At 53.8% G+C, this 21,843-nt stretch overlaps 1 protein-coding gene across 7 annotated transcripts in view; it reads right to left on the reverse strand.

Annotated features, from left to right (window-relative positions):
- Positions 1-21,843, reverse strand: part of SSBP3 (single stranded DNA binding protein 3) — a gene marked incomplete at its 5' end in the record, with an annotated part of 53,301 nt that overhangs the window by 7,341 nt on the left and 24,117 nt on the right. For 4 of the 7 annotated variants that reach the window (XM_082003119.1, XM_082003121.1, XM_082003118.1 and 1 more), the window contains 2 exons: positions 1,263-1,322; positions 10,147-10,236. In XM_082003119.1, the coding sequence (XP_081859245.1) occupies positions 1,263-1,322; positions 10,147-10,236 (150 nt within the window). Of the gene's footprint in view, positions 1-1,262; positions 1,323-2,119; positions 2,201-10,146; positions 10,237-21,843 lie in introns of all 7 variants that reach the window. The other 3 variants (XM_082003115.1, XM_082003117.1, XM_082003120.1) reach the window with 3 other exon arrangements.

Raw genomic sequence — 21,843 nt, forward strand, 5'->3', positions numbered from 1 at the left:
TCAATGGATATTTACACTTCTGCTGCCTGACCTTCCTGCCTACCTATTCATTCCTCTCGTCCCTCTGGATGCGACCATAACCTTGCCGGGCTCTGGGTAGGTACAAACCTGTCTTTTATACGTGGTGTTGGGGAGGGGATTAAATTCTTCCAATTAACTTAACCCGTTCCTGGATGTTTGACCCTGCTGCAAGAGCAGCCACCCCAAACCGGTCCCCTGCCTCTCCTGCCCCAGCTGCCGTGCTCACCTCCAGCAGTGCTCGGGACCAGCCCAGGCCACAGCAGGACGGGGTCCCGCTAAAACTGTCCCGTGAGGAGGTGCAGTTAATTAATACCCTGCCAGAACAGCCACCAGCACCCTGGGTGGCAGGATCTTCCAGCCCAGCCGGGCTTGGGGGTCCTACCTCAGCCCCCCCGTGAGTTTTTCTCAGCTACACCTCAGCTGTCTCACCATCACTTTGCAAGCTCCGGCGATGCAAGCCTCAAATCCGGCAATCACAAACACGAAGCGAGCTGCTACACCCCATTTCCTGACTATTCTGCCCTTTCTGCTAACAAGAGCTATTTAGAAATAATACCGTTAGCCAAAAAACAAGCTCCCAAGACAATCTATGCACAGTCTCCTTTGCTACTCAAAGGAATTACAGGTTTCCTTTAATTTCCCTTTAACGACAAGCGACCTCCGGTTCAGTCACTGCCCCGTGGATCTGCACGGCGTCACTGGGAACGGGATGAATTCCTCAACCACAGGCCACGCGTTCAGGCAGCGCGTGGGGTGGAAGCCTCCGTCCGTAAGGCCAGAAACAAACTGCCCTTGTTTAAGCTGGGATAAGAGGATAAACCCAACCCAAAAAATTCAGCAGTGACCTGCCCCGCTTGACCCCGCCGCTGATCTAAGCGCTCGGTCAACCCAGCGGCGGGATTATCTCCATCACTTTAATTTTCTGCGATTGCAGGGAAAATCCAGCCGGGCAGCGAGCCCGCAGCACGACACAGCCGCGCTGAAACCACCACAAATAAAAAGCGGCACACGCCCCACCGCCATTTACACCCTGGATATGCCCGAACCTCAAAAAAAATTTGGAATAAAATGGTTAAGTGACGCTCGTTGCTCCAGCACCAAGAAAACAGAGGGTGCCCGAGGGAGGCGATTCTCGGCACCCACGCCAAGGAGCACCTGCAGGACGCGTGGCTCTTGTCCCCCTCCCCAAATAAAAGCCATCCCCAGGAAACCCGCCGGCACGGAGCCCGGGAGCGCAGTACCTGGTTGCCCATCCTGATGGGGGGCCGGGGACCTCCGGCGTAGCGCGGCGACATGAACGGCTGCGGGGACACAAAAGGGAGGTCAGCGCCGAGCTGCGGGGAGGCAGCACGCTCCCCACACACGCCGGTTAGACTGTACACACTGGTTTGGTTTTGTTTGGTTTTTTGGGTTGTGGTTTTTTTTTTTCTTTTTTTCTTTCTTTTTCTGGAGACATCCTTTTCAAAAAAGTTAAGTTTCAAAAGAAAAAAAAAAAACCAAAAAAACCCCCAAAAGGTGTCCGGAGTCCATTTTTAACATTTTCTCTGTCGATTTGTTTGCGAGCGTTTGACATCGGCAATACTAGGTGAGGCTGTTAAAATTAGTGCATGGGAAACCCTGAGTGTTAGATACTGTTCAAGTTTAAATATATAGAGATATACTAAAAAAAGTGGCAAATAAGCACATACAGACACGCACACACAAAACCCCCCCCCAATGCTAAGTACTGAAAAAAAAAGAAGAAAGATTTAAAGTTACTTTTTTTTTTACAACTGCTGCTACTAACAGAAGCTTAAAAACCCACATCAAGTTAAATTTCTCAGGCTACCTTGGGAAGGTAAAACAGTCTGATACCCACAATTGACTTCTCAGTCCATTGACAACTGCACATCCAAAAAAAGAAAAAAAAAAAAAAAAAAAAGAAAGAAAAAAAAGGGAAAAAACCCAACATTTTTCTTTGGAGCTGGGGTGCCCAGGGGGATGCTCCCTGGGGGAGCGGGTACCCGCTGCCCAGCATGCTTATAGAGGGGGGGAAAAAAAAAAAGCAAATCGAGCGCACGTCCCGGTTCACAGCCCTACCCATCGCTAGTGTCTTTACCTGACTGTGGGGTCCCATCATGCTGTTAGGATTGTGGGGTGGAGGCTGTGCGTGTGGCGAGGGCTGTGACCCAGGCGGTCCCTGTGAGGTCAGACAGTAGAAGGAGGTTATAGATTAGCACATGAAAGCGCAGAAAGAGCTAAAAAAAGGATTGACGGGTGGACCTGTTTTGTCGGGGAGTCAGTTCTCCCATTTTTTAAATTTTTTTTTCTTTTTTTCCTCTTTTTAATTGAGTTTCTATCCATTTGTAGCTGAACAATGAATCATGATGTATGCAAAAAAAAAAAAAAAAATTAAAAATCAGAACATCTGTCAAAATACAGCAGCCACATTGACGGTAAACGGTCCAGTAGTTCAACCAAGTCTGCAATGATCAACACACAGGGAAACACTTTGCAAGGGCGTGCAACGAGGAAGAAAAAATATGCAGGACAGAACCAGAGAGGTTGGGGGAAATAGAAAAAAACACCCCCAAACAAAAAAATAATGTAATTTCTTCCTCTCTCAACCCAAAGGTTGGAAACACCTCCGGGGTTTGGGTTTGTTCTTTTGGTTCGGTGGAGGTGCTGGAGCGAGTGCAGAGGACGAGGAGCACGTCCCAGCTCGCGCCTGGGCAGCGTTTGGCCGGCGCAGCCGGGGCTGCGTCGCCAGCCTGTACGGATGCAACATCCTTCCTCGAGGTGGATTCCCTACGGATGCGAGCAAAACGGCTTGCGAGCAAAGAAAGGATGTCTAGGGGAAAAAGGAGAGATTAGTCGGTGCAGGTTTAAGGCTGCAATGCAGCAGCTGCTGACATTTTGGGCTTGAACGCCCACTTTTCTTTTTTTTTCTTTTTTTTCTTTTTTTTTAAATTTCCCTTAAAAGCACGAAATGAAAATTTGCTTGGAAAAAATCGCGAGCTCTGTGCAAGAATATACCAGTGCGTGTTAACGTAAGGAAGAAAAAAAAGAGTATTTTTTGAGTCAAAGGAGGTGTAATTGGTAGAGAAAGCAAACGAGCTTTGTCAGTAGGTGATGGGAAGCGACGGCAGGCTCCGGGACCGGCGCCGGAGCAGATGTTCTCTACCTGCCTCGTTACTAATTTCAACAAGTGTTCGCCTTCTAGCTGCTGCCAGCGATGGCATGGTTTGTTACCATGAGCAATTTTCTTAATTAACAGACATTAATTAGCCATTTAGCAATTTTGCAAGCATTTGTTTAGCAGCTTTCCTAAACATGAATACCACTGTGATAATGGTACTGATTAGAGGGTCCCCTAATTAACAGTACAGGGAAGGAAAATTGAAATCACATAAATTAAAAAGGGAGGGGAAGTTAATGAAGGCAGGACATATTTGCACCTGCAAATCTTTTGTACAGCGGAAACTTGAGTGCAATGTAAATAAAGTAAGAGGGTGGGTTTTTTTCCTCTTTTTTTTTTCCTTTTTTTTTTTCCCCCCCTCTGAACGGTTCGGCGGCGAGATGGAGCCAAGCGGATTTAAACCAACAGCCTCCTGCCAGCCTCTCCGCTCCAGCCGCTGCGCCCGGGGGAGTAAGTCCCACCGTTTACACCACCATTTCTTCTCCGGGAGCCGAAGGCAACCAGCCCCTGCCCCTACCGCCCGGCGAGCCTCGGCTGGAAGGGGTCACGGCACCGCAGGACAACCCTCCCGGTGCCAACACAACCACCTTCTCCATCCGCGTCCCACCGGAGCAGAGAAGACAGACCTCTCCGGTCCGACTGCAGCATCGACCTCCTTTAGCAGAAGTCCTCTCCATGCACGGAACTCGACTTATTTTTGCGTCTGAGGTGGCTAACTCTGTGCGAACGCCAACTGCACCGGGGCAGCAGCCACCTCCCACCGCCGGCTCACGGAGGACGGCAACCCCCAGCCAGGGCTGGCCACCTCCAAAGCCCTTCCCGTGCGTCACGGCTGCAGGATTTGGGGAAGGGAGGATCAGCAGAGGTGAACGAGAGACGAAACCAAGTGGAAGGGAAAAAACGGGACTCGCAGAGGCCAACCCTCAAGTCCCGTCAACGCAGAAGTCAACAGGTCCTCCACGACGCCCGCCTTGCTGCGTGCAGGGAGGAGGCCACTGACAGCCGGGTACTGACTGGACAGGCCCGCGGACCCCATCTGAAGTTATTAAACCCCTGACGTCCTCCCTCTCGTATCCCCCGGGGTGGGGTTAACAGGTATCGAGGGCGTGGGGGATCGCGGCCACCTGCACGCACCCCGCTTGGGCCCGAGGGTGACGCTTTGGGTCTGCGTTTAGAGCTTCGGAGCGAGCGGCGTTTGGTGCCTGGAGAGAAAGCACCTGTGAGACACGGCGGGATCTTCACCAGAGAAACCCCCCCGCGGCGGGTGGATCCGGAGAGCATCGGTTGTTCGTGCCGCGGAAAGCACCCTCGGGAGCGCGGTCCTGCCCCGCCGCCGCGCCCCGGGACGCGCCAGGCTCCGCGTCGCTGCCGTCGCGTTACCCCGTGCGGGACCGCTCCCGGCAGGGGCTGCTGGATAACGCGACCGCAGTTGCCCAACGTGCAAACGCCTCAGCAGGCGGGGAGGAGCTGAAAGGGCTTTTTTCTTCCTTTTTTTTTATTTTTGTTTAATGTTTTTCCTGCCTTTTCGAAACGGCAACGAGCAGCAGCGTCCCAAACACTCGCTCCGGGCCGCAGCCCCCTCCCGCGCCCCCGCGGCACGGCTGCTCTGCCCCGCCAGGAACGCAGACCCTCTGGATATTGTTATCTCTGAAAATATTTGCAGATGTTTCAGGGCCGGGACCTGCGTTCGGCCGGGAACGCCTGCCGGGACGGTTGGTTTTTCGCAGGGGTTTCCCTCGCTGCGGCGGAAGCGGCAGATGATCCTGACGGATCACGGCAGTTGAGACAAGTGTTTTGCAGAGATGACATGTGGGCTCCAACCAACAGAACAACCCTTTTTACTTAAAAACTGTGTATTTAGTAGTTATTAACTAGTGCTGTTACAAGAGGAGGCTGAACGCATGCAGTCCCGCTTCCTCCACGTCCCGAACGCCCCGGAGCCGCGTCCCCGCAGCAGAGCTCCGTCCGACGCCGTGCCGGACGAGCAGGACCCACTCTGCAGTTGATTCACTCTCAAGACCAGCGCTCTCCCCAGCCAGAGAAACCCCATCATCGCTCCAGTTTCTTGTTTCCACACCCCAACCCCCCAAACTGGATGCCTCGCACAGGGGGTTATTCGTCACCTTCCTGTAGCTGCCTCAAAAAAAACCCCAACAACCAACCCCAAACAGTTAAAACGGCGTTAGAGGAAACTGTTTCCGACAGCTCTTGGTGCCCCAACCTCCTCTCTGCTTCATTTTTTTTCTCTCCTCTACACCACGGGGACTTTAAAAGCCCAACCTGGCCCATCAGATGACCAAAGTTTGCTGCTGCTGCTTTCTACAGGCAGTTTCCAGGTGATCAGGTTATTTCCACTCTGTCTTTCATGAGCTCGACTCCTCAAACTTCTTGTAAAATATTAAAGATGGAAAATGGCACGAGCGATCATAGCTCCGCGTGTATCAATTTATGTTTCCAGCATAATTCACCACAAATGGATCATGTTTTACGGGCTACGTACTTTCAGCTAATGGGAGAGTTTTTTCTATTTAAAAACATTTTCGAGCACCTCTGGGGGTGGCAGAACGATGCAGGATGGTACAAGAAGGCAAAAGCATCACTGCCACGAGATACTGACAATTTGGAGTTAGCAATAGGAAGGCATCTTGTGTTTTAAAATACCTGCCCCTGCCTACCGGCTTTGACATTAGACAATACTAAAATAAATTAGACGGGTATTAATTAAAGACATGCCTGGGTTTATTGGCTAGGAACTTTATTCCTACCGAAAGAGAGGGAAGTTTTGCAAGTTGTCAACAAAACCAGTAAGATATCCGTGAAGGAGCCTATACGAGAGATGCTCCAGGTGCCCTCGGAGAGGCGGACCACGGCTACCTTCCAGCACGCGGTGCCGGGCGAAGACTGAACCGCACCTTCCCGAGAGAGGGCAAGCCAAGACAAGGCAGGGCAAGGCAAGACAAGGCAGGGCAAGGCAGGGCAAGGCAAGGCAAGGCAAGGCAAGGCAAGGCAAGGCAAGGCAAGGCAAGGCAGGCCAAGTTCCCCGACAGACGGCGGAAGGCAGCCGTGGGCAGGAGCTCTGCCTCGCCTGCAGCTGGGGCTCCCAACTGCAGAAGCCTGGTTTTAAGGAATATGTTAAACACAAGCTCTTCAGGAAACAAACCCGTGTCAGCTGGAGCCAAGAACAGTCACCTCCATCTGGCTGGAGCACCCGAGAGAAAGTTGACTGCAAATCCCACCATATGCTCCAGACGCTCGGTACAAAAGCCTCGGGCATCCTACTAAACTTCCAGAAAAAAAAACAACTTTCTCCGATGCTTGCTTTTTCCTCTCCTCCAGCTAGTGAGCCACCTTCCTTCAAACCCTGACTGGTGCAAGGCTGACCCCGAGCTCTGCCCCGGCATTTTGGGATGGGCAGCCTGGTTTTGCGGCTCTTGTGCCGCCTCGCCGGAGCTGGCTGACCATAGCCGGTGGTGCCCGCGGAGCGGTGGCAAATCCCACCGAGATGTCAGGACGGCCGAGCAGGGGGGAAATGGTGGCATCCAAGGAGGGAGCGGGACAACATGGACCCCGTCCTATTACCCCTGGCTTTACCATCCTCACCCGCCATGGGGGACGTTACCCAAAGAGCTGCGCCCTGGGATGCAGGGACGAGAGCCGGGGAGGGCAGGGGGTGTCGGGGGAGCCCCCCTGGTTCGGGAGCCCCCCTGTCCTCCCCGGCTCCCGAGGGCTGCCTGCATTAGGGGGCAGTGTGGGAACACCGAGCAGCCGGCGCTTTGTTTTGGTGCATCTCAGCGCCGAGCCGCTGATGCATAGCTAACGCAGCGCCGACATTGATTTATGGTCAACTTTCCATTTCATCAGCGTGCGGGGTACGGGGCGGCGCGGGGAGCTGGCACTGGGGAGAAGAGGCACGGCCGCGGTGCGGGGCTGCTGACTGCTCCCCCCCCCCCATTTATTTAGTGTTAAGAAGGTATGGTATTAATTGCTTTCAATTTTTAGTTTTCCTTCCTGTATTTCCCTGGCACCCCCCTGTCCCTCCTTTGAGGGATCTGCACCTCGGCACCGATCCTGCTTTCAGACCAAAAGTGGGAACGCCTCCGATGACCTTTAGGAGGATGAGCAGGGGGTTTGTTTGCTCATCTGAACGGGACAAAGAGGGAGATTTAAATAAAAGCATCTACTCCCCAGACCGGCCGTCAACCCAGCCACCTTTTGTGCGGAGCGCAGCCCAATGCCGTGCTGCTGGCTGGCACCACGCAGTGCCCTGGCAACCCAAGGGTGCCCAGGGCCTCTCCTTTCCCATCGTTTTGGAAAGGTTTTGGGACACTCTGCAGGCTGCATTTCCCTTGGCCCCCAGCCCGAAGGTCACTGCTGACCCCAGTGTGGGGAAGGGACTCTCCCTGCAAGACGGCGGCTGCGGCCGGGCGCTGCAGCTTGGACTCCTCTCCTCCCTGGCACGTCACTTCTCCTCCAACCTCACTCCCATGGGTTTTTGGGCCACTAGCTCCCAGGAACGGTCCATACAATTTCCTCCCTTTGCCAAACAGTGGTGCACATCCAAATGTGCAGGGCTGGGGGGGGTCACGCACCCCCGGGGTGGCAGCGCGGGGTTTCTGCGACCTCAGCTTCTCAAGTGACTGCCTCCTCAGCTCCTGGTGAGATGCCCCACCATGCCAGGGCAGGATCAGGCCCTCTAAACCCTTTAAAAAGCGGTCTGCCCATGCCTGCTACCCTCAGGAATATCCCTCGCAGGTCCCTGGTGCCCACAGCACGGTGCAGAGGAGCGAAATGCTGATCCCCGTGCCCCCCCCCCCCCCGCCCTCTCCATTGGGGTCTCCTGGCATGAGGAGGGGACCAGCTGAGGTGGTACCACCAGGACCCTCACTCAGTCCCAGGGCTGGCACACCACGGGTCAGGGAGAAGTCCTTTGCATCTCCTGTGACCTTTCTGGTTTTGCCCTCTGAAATTCAGCGCTTTAATTCCCTACAGAGATAGAAAATTACCCCCGAGCTGCGACCGGCTCGCCGCCGAGCCTCCAGCCCACCTCTGCAAGAGCTGGTCTCCAGCAGCTCCCGAAGCTGGAACGAGCTCCAGCACCCGCAATAAATCACATGGGCTTTCATGGAGGCGATGTTCAGGCTGTGTTAAAAGGTGGGATTTTTCTTCTCCCCTCCTCCTCCCCTCCATCCCCAGGGCTGGGAGGAGAAACCAGATGTTGGAGGCCTTTCAGGAAAGGCAGGCTCTTGAGATGTCACATGCGAGCCATATGCATCAGCACCCGTCCTCTCCTCCCTCCGGCAGCTCCGGGGACGGGCGGCCTCCCCGCACATGACACCTGCACGGGTGCCATGACTTCTGCTGGGTTTTCAGGAACCCCCACCAATGGCCCTAAGAAAGCAGGGCTGCTTTTGACCCCCCCTCCCCAGCAGTCCCGGTCCAGCCGCACGAGAGGTAGGGAGTTAGGATGGGTTGTTTGCTCCTGAATCACACCCTCAGTGCAAAAATGCTACAGGAGAGCAGAAAGGAAAGCAGGGGGGACAGCTTGGAAGCTGTCAAGGGGAAGAGTCAAGACGGGAGCATGCATAGCACGTCCGGGGAGACATGACTCCTCTTCCTCACCTTCCCCTCCCGGGGAAAGCCAACCCATACTCTTGAAGCCTTGCCCTAACTTCGTGCCAGTTTTGCAGCCCTCGCAGCTCCACGTGAAACAGGAGCCCCAGAGGACAGTCAGCTTCGCCGCAGGGCGAGATCGGGACTTTTGGAGACACATTCGTTGGAAGCAGCAGCTTGGCACTCGAATTGCTGGCAGCAGCTATGACCTGCAAGATAGCATCTCTGCTGCTGGCTTCACCCCATGCCGCCAAGCGCTGCAGCAAGATTCGCCTGTTTTAGGGTTCCCGATCAATATCGGATATTCTTACTTTGTCAGGCATGTTCAGGAAATGGGATCTCTCTCTCTCTCTCTCTCAAAAAAAAAGACAGGACCCTTCTTCCCCCTTCCCATACACACACAAACAGAGATACCGGGCTCAGATATCACCACAATAAATCACAAGCGCCTTATCAAGTCCGCCTGTCTACTGCCCGAGAAGTTCTCCCATATACAAATCACAAGCCCAGATAAAAAAAAACCAGCTTGCCAAAACAAATATTCCTTTCAACTCTTATCCCATTTGTTACACGAACAAGTGTTTCTTCCTCAAGAAGAAAGATTTTAATGCACCGAGAGCTTACACTGCTGCACACCAGCACGGCTCGTGCCCTGCGAAGAGATTCCAGAGAAACCCCCCAAAAAACCCCCATGGTTCAGGTTTTGAAAACCCCTTTTCTGTGTGGTTGTCGTGATCCTTTCCATCAGCGTCACTCCAAGCATACGTTACCCCCTCCTCCATCAGAGCGCAGTGCGGGAGAAGGAAGGAGCGAGGGGACTTTGGGGACTTTGCTGGGTATTTGCTTACAAGGTGCCTCCGCAGCATTTGGGGACTTGGCTGGAGCTGGCTCCTGCCTGCAGCCGCAGCCAGCGTTTGCTAATGCTTTCAGTGATTGCATTTGGAAAAAATCAAGCGGTTAACCAAAGGCGGGGGGGGAAAGTTTCAGGAATCAAAATCCAGAATGTTTTCAATTATGCACGTCTGTTAGGACCAGAGAACAAACACAATCCCAACCCAAACACAAACCAAGCAGCTTTGGAAAAAAACGTTGCTTGTAAATACACAGTAACCTTTTCCAGCAAAAAAAGAAATTTGCTTTAAGGCCACAAAAAATAGAAAGCAAACGTGGAAGGACAGCAAAACACAAGTTACGCCTAGACAGGTCAGCTTGGCGGGCATGCTGCTTCCCTAGCATCCCCTTGGAAAAAAACCACAGGCACAACAGCGCGGACACCCAGAGCGTAAGCGAACACGTGCGCGGTGCGGAGGCGAGCGCCGGCAGGAGCGGCAGCCTACCTGGAAGAAACCGGGCGGGATGGGGCCCCCGGGCATCCCATCGTTCGGGGGAATGTTTCCAAGCACGGGACTCGGGGCAGCAGCTGCGCTCTGTGGGGAACAAAACCAGGACAAACATGGTGGGTTTGAGTTGGAGTTAAGAAAAAAACACATTAAAAAAGCCGTCTCTCCTGCCACGCCACACTGAGTCAATTAGGCTGTTACATTCCAGAGCCCGGAGCATCGCTCCCCGTGCCCGGAGCATCGCTCCCCATGCCCTGAGCATCTTCCCTCCAAGGGGAGCGAGCAGAGGATGCTCGGAGACAGAGAGGCACCGGCCTCTGCAATTCGCCCACAGAGAAGATGGCTGCACAAAACCCAGGGATAATTGTGGGGCTTATTTATTCATTTACCCAGGCATTTAGTCTCGTTAATCCACCGAGGAGCCTCATCCAATGCGTCACTTCAGGCAGAAGCTGTTTTAAGGCTTTTTAAACACTTCTCTTACCCCACCTCCCCTCCATGCTCACCGGTTCAGTTCTGTTCTCCGAAAAAGATGCCTCTCCGACCTCACCAGCACGCCAAGGTTTTATTATGAATTTCCAAATTCATTGCACTCGATCTGCAGGGTCACATTCCCCTTCGCGCCTTCCCAGGATGAGCCACCTGAGTGGCTCCAGCCCCGCAAAGGAGGGATGGGGGAGCACACGGGGGTACCCAGACACCCTGCTCGCTCCTGCTCAGCATCTCCACTCGTATTTCCTTGCTCTCTGTGACGTACGTGGACGGACAAAAGAGGTTTTTCTGGTGCAAGGAGCAGTTCCGGCAGTGCTGAGGGAAGGGCAGCACGCACTAAACCACCTCGGGAAAGCACCAGCTCCCACCCCGAAGGAACATGGTAAGAAAAAGATCTTTCCCCAAAGACCCCTGCCGACACACGTCCCTGGGGGTCAGGAGCGATCCCGGGGCCGCTGAAGCGCGCTCTCGTTTACCCATCGCCCAGCGAACCCCCATTCCCAGGGCAGTTAAGAGGGAGCCTCAGTAATTGGGTTTGGATCACTGAACTACTCCCTCCACAAATTTTTATGACGGACTTACCCACCTAAAATCACATGGCAGGGCTGAGGGAAATCGTCCACCACAAAAAATATTGGTGGAAAAATTTTCCACCGAGGAAATCCCATGAGCAGATGGGGTACACGTGTGCCAGCTCAGGCTTGGTTTTACCCCAAAGTTTCGAGTATCCCGACCTCACCAAACCCTGCATCCCGACAGCGGCCGAGCCAGCCCCAGCCCCCAACCGCATCCGATGTGAGCAGAGGGGGGAAGCCGGGGTGTCAGGACTTGAGGAAAATTGAGGATTATTACTAAGGACTAAGGCTTGCCAAGGTGGGACCCCAGTGTCTGGCTGGGAATCTTGCTATTCTGGAGCAGAAAGCCCTGCAGAGGCAAGCCAGCATCAGGCTAACCGCTGCCTCGTGCCCTCCCGGCGGCCATCCCCTGCACCCCCTCCATCAGGCTCTCCGGCCGGAGCCGGCGCGCAGGCTGCGGGACGAAGGCCAGGACCATGCCGGATGAGCGGCTGCTTCTCCCGCTCCAGGATCCCAGAGCCGCGAGCACCAGAGACGACAGCGCAGGCCGATGCCCCCCAAAATGAGACCCCCTTTGCGAAATAACCGGGGTCCCCCTGCGGCTACGGGGTCCTGTGCCCCCGGCACAGCCCACGCCACGCTCCCCCGTGCCCCTGAACGAGGCAGCCCGAGCAGCCTTCCCCGCACCAGCAGCAAGGGCCAGATCTGAGCGTTTTTGCAGTTAATAAAAAAAAAGTCCTGGCAGGAAAAATAAGCCTGCCCGTTCCAGGCTCTTTTTATACATCAGACGGCAGCAAAAATAGACGGGAGAGGGAGTGAACCCAGTTCTCCCCCTCCCTCCATCCCCCCAAGTGGGTCAGCTATAAAAGTAAAACCAAATCTTAATCCAAGGCCATGAACATATTGCAGTTTCTCTGCAAAGCAGATGACGGTTCTTAATGCAAAAATATATAAGACCGAGCCCCAAACTGCAGCGAGCCCATTTGGAATTTCCTTTATTAAACCCTCTATCATGCAAAACGCTTCTCTCCCAAGGCGGCGAGCAGTGCAATAAAGCTGCCAAGGTGATATTTTATGGTTTCAAGAGATTTCCAGCACACCATAATCCTTTGCTGGGGGAATCTCCCAAAGAGAAACGGATCCCGAAGCGGTGGGGAGCGAGGGTGGACACGTATTTCGGGATCCGGGGGGAAAGCACGCTGCCCTTCTCCTTCCCTCTGCAACAGGGAGAGGAGGGAGGAGGGCAAAGAAGCCAAAGAAAACCTTGAAGCAAATGTCCCTTTTTCTACAAAACCGCAGAGTGTTTTTCTGCGTTAAACGCCCCGAAACCTCACCTATGCCTCCGTCGCATAAACGGGGATTTAAAGTTCCTCGCGCATGTGGCGCTTGGCAGAACTCGGTAATTAAAAACCCACAAGTGCCCTGAGCATATTGTAGGATGGGAGCCAAATTGGTCAGCCCTTGATGAATGATTTACAAGGCTGCGAAGTGACATTTTATTTCTTTTTTATTCCCCTCCCCGTCACCGCTGCTAAGGTAAACACCGAGGCACCTTTAGCCCCGCTGAAGCAATGGCAGCGCAGCCGCGGCTGGAGCAGCTCTGCAAAACCCTCGGGATGCGCCAGAAAAGAAAAAAAAAGAGGGAAAAAAGACAGTGGGAACAAATTTCCCAAACCCCGAGGGTGGGCACCCATAGCCCAAGGGCTTCCCAGCACCCGTTTCCAAAAAACCAGGACTTTCTGCCCTCCCAGCTCCCCACATCTGGCTTATTTTCACCATTTTGGCTCAGAAACTCTTTTTAGGGATTCCGGAGGTTGCGGCTGGAGTTTGCCTGCAACCCCACCCTGGTGCAGGTACAGGCAAGGCGGAGACGCCGCGGAAGCCGGCAGGAGAGGCGCAGCGCTGGCACGGTGCGGGAAGCTCGCCGTGCCGCCACGTCCAAGCTGGCGCTGAGCCGAAAGCGCGTCCAGCCCCGCGAAGGTCCCCACTGGCATGCAGCGCCCCGAATTTCCTTCCACCAAAGCACGAGGGTGAGCAAGGACAGCTCTGGCACAGCCAGCATGCTGGCTCGTTTGCCTTTTATTAGGTGGTAAATTTACTCCAGGCTGGAAATAAAACGCGGTTCCTGGGGCACGCATATATAGCTATATACACACACACACATACGTATATATTTTTTTTTTCCCCACATACATTAGATATTTTTCCCTTTTCCGGTGGAAGCCAGCGGAGCGATGACGATCCGGATCACCGCGTTTCGCTTCCAAACCGAAGCCCTCAGTTAACACACCGGCTCGGTACGCCAGCAGATGCCGTCTAAGCCTTTAAATCGCACACTAATTGCACTAATTGAGCTAACAGTCTCTGTTTCGTCTCCCTACCCTGAGTCAACCAGCGTCTTCTGGTACTGCCGTAGAGATCCAAGCTGTTGACTGTAGTGTTATTTTGTCAGCCATTAAACGATTCATCAGAGTCATTAATTGATTTATTACCGCTGCCTGCGCGTATAGCTTTGCAAATAAAGAAGGATGGAGGTCAGGAGGCAACAGAAATCGGACAAAACAGCACAGCCAGGAGCTGGGCACTTGAATTATCGGTCGGAGCCTGCGCGCGCAGGACCACTGGCATCAGTTACGGGGGAAAAACGGGAAAAAAAGAAAGAAGAAAAGATGTGCTGTTTGGCTGCACTGCCAAACCAGTTAGGTTTTTCCGCTAAAATCTGTGTAGGATGTAAAAAGGCTATTAAAACCATCTTGTTTTCTTAACCTAACCCTTAGAAAGAAACCAGGTTACTCCGCTGTATTAATGGCGTTTAAGAGCGGCAGGGAAGAGGCACCGGCGCGGCTGCACCGAGCCGCTCCCCGGAGCCGCCCGAGCTGCCCCGCCAGCATTTTGGTGTCACCCAAATTTCCTTTTCCAGGCTGGCCGAGCCAGGAATACAACTCACCTCCGCTCGTCCCTCAGCCCTGGGAAATGCTGCAGGCCGGTGCTTTCATTTAGTGACTTTCTTTAGAAAGAGTTTAGGTCTTCGCTAGGCGTGAGGGTTTGGTGAGCGCAGCGTGCGGCAAGCCGTTTCCTGCCGCCCGCCCTGCGCCAGGCTCGACGCGAGAGGAGCTGTGAGGCACCGCCGAGGCCGAGAGGGTTTCGGGGGCTGAACTGAAAAACCAGAGCGGCCAGCTCGGAGCTGGTGGGCTGAAATCGTTGCTGGCGACAGCATGCCGCAGCCCCCAGCCCCCGGACACCCCCGGTAGTAAAGGGCAGCACCGCGCAAGGGGTGGTTTGGGAAGCTGGGGAGCCTTCTGGGTGCGCTGTCTGCCCTCGGGACGCTGCAGTGGGATTCCTCCTCCTCATCCCCGTCGCCGGACAGGCCTGAGCCGCCTCTGCAAGCATCCTGAAGGCGGGATGAGGCGCCGCACCCCGATGCATCCGTCCTGCGAGACGACACGCCGCGGGGCGGCAGGGCGGCAGCTGAGCCCCAGCCCAAACCCGCCGCGCTGCACCAGCACAAGCGACGGTTTCTGTTAACTATGAAACCCGCGTTCCCATCGGCGGGATCTGCTCTGCTGTTAAACGCGAGCCGCTGCCCGCACCGCACGCTCCAGGCGAGCAGCTTCACGTCCCGCAGGCAGCTGCACCGCTCGCCCCATGTCCCACGGCTGGCGTTCACCGAACACTTTGGTTTTTAAATAAAAATAACCTCCAAACAGAGGTGCAAGGTGCTGGCAGGCAGCAGAGAGGATGCTCCCTTTACGGGAAGCACCGGCCGCTCTGCCAGCCCAGCCTCCATCAACCCGGCAGCGAGATGGGAAGAGCAAGAATACCTTCACGGCACAGACCTAAAACCAAACTAAGGGGGGCTGGACATGTGCTTTTTTGGCTCAAGCTGTTTTTGCCCTCACTCTCCTCTCCAGAAGAGTGGACCAGAGGATTCTGGCTGCATCTCACACCTCGCAGCCACAGCAGGAGCAGCACGGGGCACTCGAGGGCAGCTGCCTCCAGTGCGAGCGTGCGGGGATGCTCAGGATGCGTTGGTGATCTGGTATCTATCTGTCTCCTTTGATTTTACTTTTTTGCCTAGAGCACAGGCTTTGGAGCCTTAGGAAGAAATCAGCGTGCAGGTCAGGACTTAAGCAGGCTGCGTAAACAGGTAATACGGAATTTAATTGGACTCCAGTTAAGCCTTTTCATCTCGTTAAAGCTGCCTTCATCTTATATAGCCAGGTTTTAAATTTAATAATAGAACTCTCCCACACCTCGCAGTAACCCGATTAGCGCCGGGGAGGACGGCACGCCAACCCCTTCCTCCGGACCCAGCCCTCAGATGCTCTCCGCACCAGTCCCCTCCGCGGGTCGCCACCAGCGTCTGCGTTGCATCAACGTGCATGAAAATAAATAAAATACCAGCCTGCTGCAGCTGATGTGAGTGCGGTCGCCGGCCCACGCGCCAGTGGTGGGCACCCACCACGGCACCCACTGCAGAAACACGGTGCTTGCAGAGCCCCTTGGGCGGGCTCAGGGTGTTTTTGGGGCACGCTGTGCTCCCCAGCCGGTGTACGCCACAGACCCTCCGGCTTCCTCCAGTGCAAGCCACTTGGCTGGATGCTCCAGGAGACAAAACAAACCAGTCTGGGTTTATTTTAGGGTAAGAGAAGATAAAAGGAGACTGGGATGAAGCTTTGTATAATGGCAAGAGGAAGATTAAAAAAAAAAAAAAGATTAAATGGGCTTGTAGCAGTATCACCACACCACCCAAACACCATCACCGCGCTCCCGTGGGCCACCAAGCTGTGCATACAAGTTCAGCTTAATTATACTTCTAAGATAGCACAAACTTTCTGCGTTTATTTTAAATCCATCACCTGTGAACCGCCGGCACAGGAAGCCCTGGCAAGCAAAGCGCCAGCGTACACCTCGGCCGGGAACAGCCACGCTCAGCCACTTTTTTCCCTTCCTTTAAAAAGAAAGAAAGAACCCCCAGCCTTGTATTTTCCCTGATCTTTTTTTTTTTTTTAAAAAGCACAACAGTTGAATGGTGTTTCAAGCTAATACTTTTTTTTTTTTTTCCCTTCCCCCTCCTTGTAAAGGATAATCTGAGACAGCAGCTCCGGCCACGAAACAATAGGATTTTAATCTCTTAAGTCGGCGTCCCCCTCATCCCCGGGAAGGAAACCCCTTCAGTCATTTACAAGTTTGTAAATAAGGCTCTTGGTAGCATCTCAGGGACATCTGCTCCGCCAGCCCGCCAGCGTTCCCGCTACCATTTACAAACATCCTTACGCAAACACCCAGCGCGCTCTGCTGAGCTGGCTTTCTCTAAATATATCCCAAGGAAATAACTTGGCAGGGCTGCAAAAATTTCACAGCAACTGAATTAAAGGGGGGGGGGGGGGGGGCGGAATAAGGACAGGAGGTGTAAAACAGGCTAAATGCAATTAGGCTCGCTTTTGCACGCGCGTGTGTACGGAAACGTTTACAAAGGGAAACTTCTGGGAAGTTAAGCCGGGCTTGCCGGCAGGGCTTCCCCTGACTTAGGAAGGGCTTTGCAGAGGAGAGCGCTCCGGTGCTTCATGCGGTGGGGTGCGCGGATGCGCCCCATCCCTGGTATTTAGGGAGGCTGTGCCATGGGCATCCCCGTGTCCCCCCGTCCCCAGCTTGGAGCGAAGGTGAAGCCGAGGGTCCCGGCTCTCCCGCTGCCGGCATCTCCCCCAGCACAGGACCCACGTCCAGTCTACACCTTAAAACCAGCGTACAAACCTTTCCCACTGCCAAATAGCTCAAATGGATCCCGTGCAATTAGCAGCCTGGAAAATGCTGTAAATACACAGGTATTAATTACTATCAATTTTCCTCTAATAATTCCAGCAAAAGACAGGCCAGGCTCTTTTCCAGCAATCAATACCATCCATTTCAGGGTCCAGCTGCCAAAAAAGTTATATAAAATAATTATATAAAATTTTCATTAGATAATGCAATTGCTTAGGACTATTAATCTACCGCTCATCTATCAGCGCTGGGTGCTCGGCTCTACCAAGGGCCACCCGGCCACCGCCGCGGTGCGGCTCCTCGCACCGGTGACCTGTATTTTCTCCTGCACCGGGCACTCGGTGGTTCCCCCTGGATTTGCTCCTGACGTACCTACACAAGCTTTATGCAAAGCTTACAGACTAATTTCAGATATTTAAAAACTATTATTTTTAAAACCAGAAGGGAAATAGCACCAACAAGCAAAGCTGCCAGGAGGGGGAATTTGCTGGAGTTTTCTGCGAAATTGTGATGGTTAAAGCAGATGGGAGTTTACTCCCCGTGATGCCCCTCGCTTTGCACTGCTGCTGTTGGGGTATAATTACGTGGGGTCACAAGGCTGGATGCTCGTTGGCATGTGCATCGGCTTGCCTTCCACCCTTGCCTTAAGCATCACAGTTGAAATCAAGTCCTCTCCTTTACCAGCCTTTGAAAAGCTCAGATTCAGGAAAAATACTGCCTCCTTCTCAAAAAAATAGTAATAATTCGGCGATGAGGTACAAGGGAGGCTGCTGGCGTTGGCAGCCGGACCTCTGCTTCCCAGCACCTGCACAAATCATTGCTCCTCTTCCTTCAGCATTCTTCTAGATTGAAATTGCCAAGCGAATTTTGGAAGTGGTTATAAGAAAAGCTAGATTTAAATTGGTAACCTCATTTAAAAGAGAAAAAAAAATATATAATCTGCAGCTTTAGAAAACCGCCACACCATTGCACCACGTGCATTTGAAAAAACATCGTCTGAACTGGTGCGAAGGATTTACAAACAACTAGCGAGGATGCTGCCAACCCCGTTGGCTAGCCGGTGCGCCGCAAAATGCCCCGAAGGCATCCAGCGCCTGGCAGCGATTTCCTCATTAAAGATGGGTGCGGATTAGACATATTTAAATTTTTTTTTTTTTTTTAAATTTTTGCTGCCTTGTGTTTCAGATAGCTGACCTCATCGGTTGCCATTTGCAATCAAAAATAAGACAAAATAAGCTGAGGAGCCAGTGATGGCCGGTACCCAACCCTCATCCGGATCCAGGGAAGAAGGTGAGACCCCACCCTGGCACCTGCCTTTGCGGTTCAGTGGGAAACACCGGGACCTCCCTGGAAAAACATCCATTCCCATTGTTTGGGCAGTGGGATGCTGCGGGATGGAGCATCATCGCCATGCGGTGCTTCTCCCCTTGGTCCAGCTGGAAAAGACCAAGACCTGGCTCTGCCCCACGGGAAACCACCCTCGTTTTCTCCATCATCTCCCGCCGTGGGGAAAGAGAGGAGGGAATTAATGCAAATACTCCCATTCTTGTCATGCACTTGAATGCCAAAATATCCCATTTGCTTAAGCCTATTTTACTGCTAGCAGCTGCCCCGGTATTATTCCCTGACACCAAAGGCAAAGGGTGAAAGAAGTTGGTCTGGAGCAGGTGAACGCCATCTGCCCGTCCCCGACAAGATGCTGACGGCCACCATCTTCGTGTAATAACACAAAGCCTGTTTGAACGCCTGCGAAAGGTTACGGCGGCGCTTGAAAAGCGCCGCCGTAACCTTTCGCAGGCGTTCAAATGGGTTTTGTGTACCTACGGAGGTGGCCGAGCATCCGTCCCCGCTCGCAGTGGCCCCTGATGGATGCACCTGCTGAGCCACAAAGAGTAAAGTTTTTCCACACCAAGCCTGTAAAAAAGTATTTAAAAATATAATAATAAAAAATAATAAAAAAAATAAAGAATCAAATCCCCTCCTCTAACAAAGCGGCAGGTTAATTAAAAAAAAAAACCACCATTTTTTCACGACAGTGGCTTTGTTGATGTTTCAGGATGCTTCATAGCATCTTCCCCCCATAGCATCTTCTATTAAACATGCTGACGGAGGGATGGAAACGCCTTGAATTGAGGCAGAGGTGGCAGCTGACTTAACTTATTTCAGCTGTTAGGCTGTGACTTGCCACGCGGGTACAAAGTCCGGCACCTGGTACAAACCCTGGCGAGGCAGATGGGGGGGAAGGTGGTGGACTTTGCACGGGAGCAGCCGGCACCGCTGTGGCCAGAGCCAGGGCGGCCCCTCAGAGCCCTAAATTAACAAGGACAGATGGACTTATTGCTGATTTCGAGGACTCCCGCATCCAGTAGCAACAATGGCGATGGGCTTTTGTCCTCCCTGTCACCCAAACAGCACTCATCCTATAGGACCCATCCTATAGCACCCACCCTCCTGGGAGCATTGCCGTGACGAGCCGACCAGGTTTCTGCACCCTTGATGCACCCCAAGAAGCAAGTATGGGCTTGGAAGTCCTTTGCGAGGCTGCGGTTGTGCCCCGAGAGCCAACCCAGCAACACCAGGATGGCACAAGGAAAGCTGCCGGCAAACCCCAATCCCAAGCAATTTGGGCTTTGCGACTGAGCGACGCGCTTGCCGGCGCGCACGGAGAAAAGCCCTCACGCCTCAGCACAATTCCTACAATTTCCAGGGCGACGTTCAAAAGTGGTAAAAATATTCTGCCCTCCATGCAGCAACTTTACACCGACGTGCCGCCCCGGTACGGAGCTGCAGAGCATCCTGCATCCCCGCATCCCCGAGCCCTGGAGGGCTGCCTGGTAGGTCACACCACGTGCCACCTCCCGAGTGCCGTGTCCCAGGCTCGCTCGTCCCCGGGGAGCACGTCTGTCCGAGCGGCGCGGCGCGGCACCCAGCACCAGCGACGCTCTCTCTGGGCGAGCCTAAAGCCGGAGCTGACAGCACGGATCGGAAATGCGTTGAGCTCAAGGGAAGACGCGACATGCGGGTGCGAGGCGGCGGCAGCAGAATCCCAACTTCCCTCATCACCCGCCGGCGCAGGATCCCACCCCGGGCCGTGGCCATCGCTCTCCCCCAGCGGCACGGAGACCTGCCCGCTGCTCTGGCGGCACAGCCAAAACCAAAGCGGTGCTAACCGGCCCCAGAAATCACCCCTGCGCATCTGTCGGCGGTCAGAGATGAGGGGGTGCGGGGGTAGCTGGAATAGCAGCAACTTTCCCCTCCTCTCCGCTGATCTAATCCTCGGGGCTAATCCCTTCCAGCCATATGGAGCCCCCGCACCCCAAACCCGCCCCCCGGAAGCACCGTGGCCGCCCCTCTGCACCCCGTATGCCCTCCGGGAGCAGGGCTTTGGACCTCAAAAGTGGTGTACGGGTGGCGAAAAGGGTGCAAGTTCCCCCACAGCCCCCCGGGAGATGCTCCCAACCGCTGCACGCACAGGGTTTCTGATGAAAATTCACGCTAAAATACTGTTTAAACCCAGGTGAGCGCAGCCCCCGTGTCCGTCCGTCCCCACCTTTTTTTAACAGCAGGGTACGTTGCAGTTATTTGCAGGTGCTGCCCCCCAAAAATACTGTTTCCCAGGTCTGGTAATTGCTCGAGGCATTTGAAAATTAATAGAGCAGCTAAAGCAAAGGACAGGAGGAGCGAATCTGACGTAAGCCAGCGTGTAATTCAGCGCTCTTCCCAAGAACTGGTGGTTTTCTCAGCAGCTGGCAGAAGCCAGGGGCTAAGCTAGCTTCGAGGGGGAGCAAATCTTCCCTGGCAGGCTGGAATTTTTTTGGGAGAAGGGTCAATGGGAAGAGTTTAATTTCCAGAGCATTCTAACCATTTTGGCATGTTTTGCCGGAGGAGACGAGGTGCACATCCATGGGACAGGAGGGAATTCTCCGTACAGCTCCACGCAGGGGAAAGAACCGGCACAAGCTCGCTTCCAGCCCCGCTTTCTCTCACCCACCCCAAGCTGGGGTAGGAAACGCCGCTCCGAGGTGGCCCCACGTTTTATTTACCTTAATGCCAGCTCTCCGCGCTGCTTTGGCACCGCCAGCAGCGGCAGTCCAGGCACAGCTCAGCCGTGGGGCTTCCCTGCGGAAAAGTCCCTGCGGAGTTGTGTAACTCAAGCAGCAACAAGGTGCACATCGGGCTAGGGGAGGATTTCTGATAAAAATGTGCGGGGTTTTTTTTTTAAATTAGTCACTTTTTTTGCATGTTTATGGAGCGGTTTGGTTAGATGAAACTCCAAGCTGCGTCACCCTGAAAGCTTGCGAAACATTAATTATTTCACTTCTAAGAGCACGTCTCACCATCAAAATAAGGCGGTTAATACAAACCCCCCATTTATGAACTGCGAGCTTTTTGAAGCCGGCTCCGGAGGTACCCTATAAAACCAGCATGCAAACCCCTGCCCCCTGACCCAGCAATAAACTAGTACGTGAGGCAGGAAAACTTAAAGTCTTGAGAGCAAGGAAAAAAAAAAAAAAAATTAGCCCCAGGCTTTCAGACAGCAGCGGGGGGGAGGGCGTGATGCGAGAACACTGAGCATCGCTGCAAGGTCTTGTTTAGACTGGCAGTGCCGGGGAAAACCCGGTTCCAGAGAGGGTAGGCAGAGTCTGAGGGATGGACGGGGACGATGAGCCGAGGGAGGGGACAGACACAGTGGTCATGGCCATGAACTGCTGATGGAAACTTCCTGGTGGGCTTTTTCTCTTTCTTCTTCTACCTCCAGCCTTTGATACCCATAGGTAAGAGCAGCTCCTCCGCTCCCTGCAGAGCTGCTCTCACAGCACCCCGATGCACAGCTCCTGCAAGCCCAAGCGCACCGCCGGCGCAT

The sequence above is a fragment of the Phaethon aethereus genome (genome assembly GCF_964289735.1).
Source record: "Phaethon aethereus genome assembly, chromosome: 8".
NCBI lineage: Eukaryota > Metazoa > Chordata > Aves > Phaethontiformes > Phaethontidae > Phaethon > Phaethon aethereus.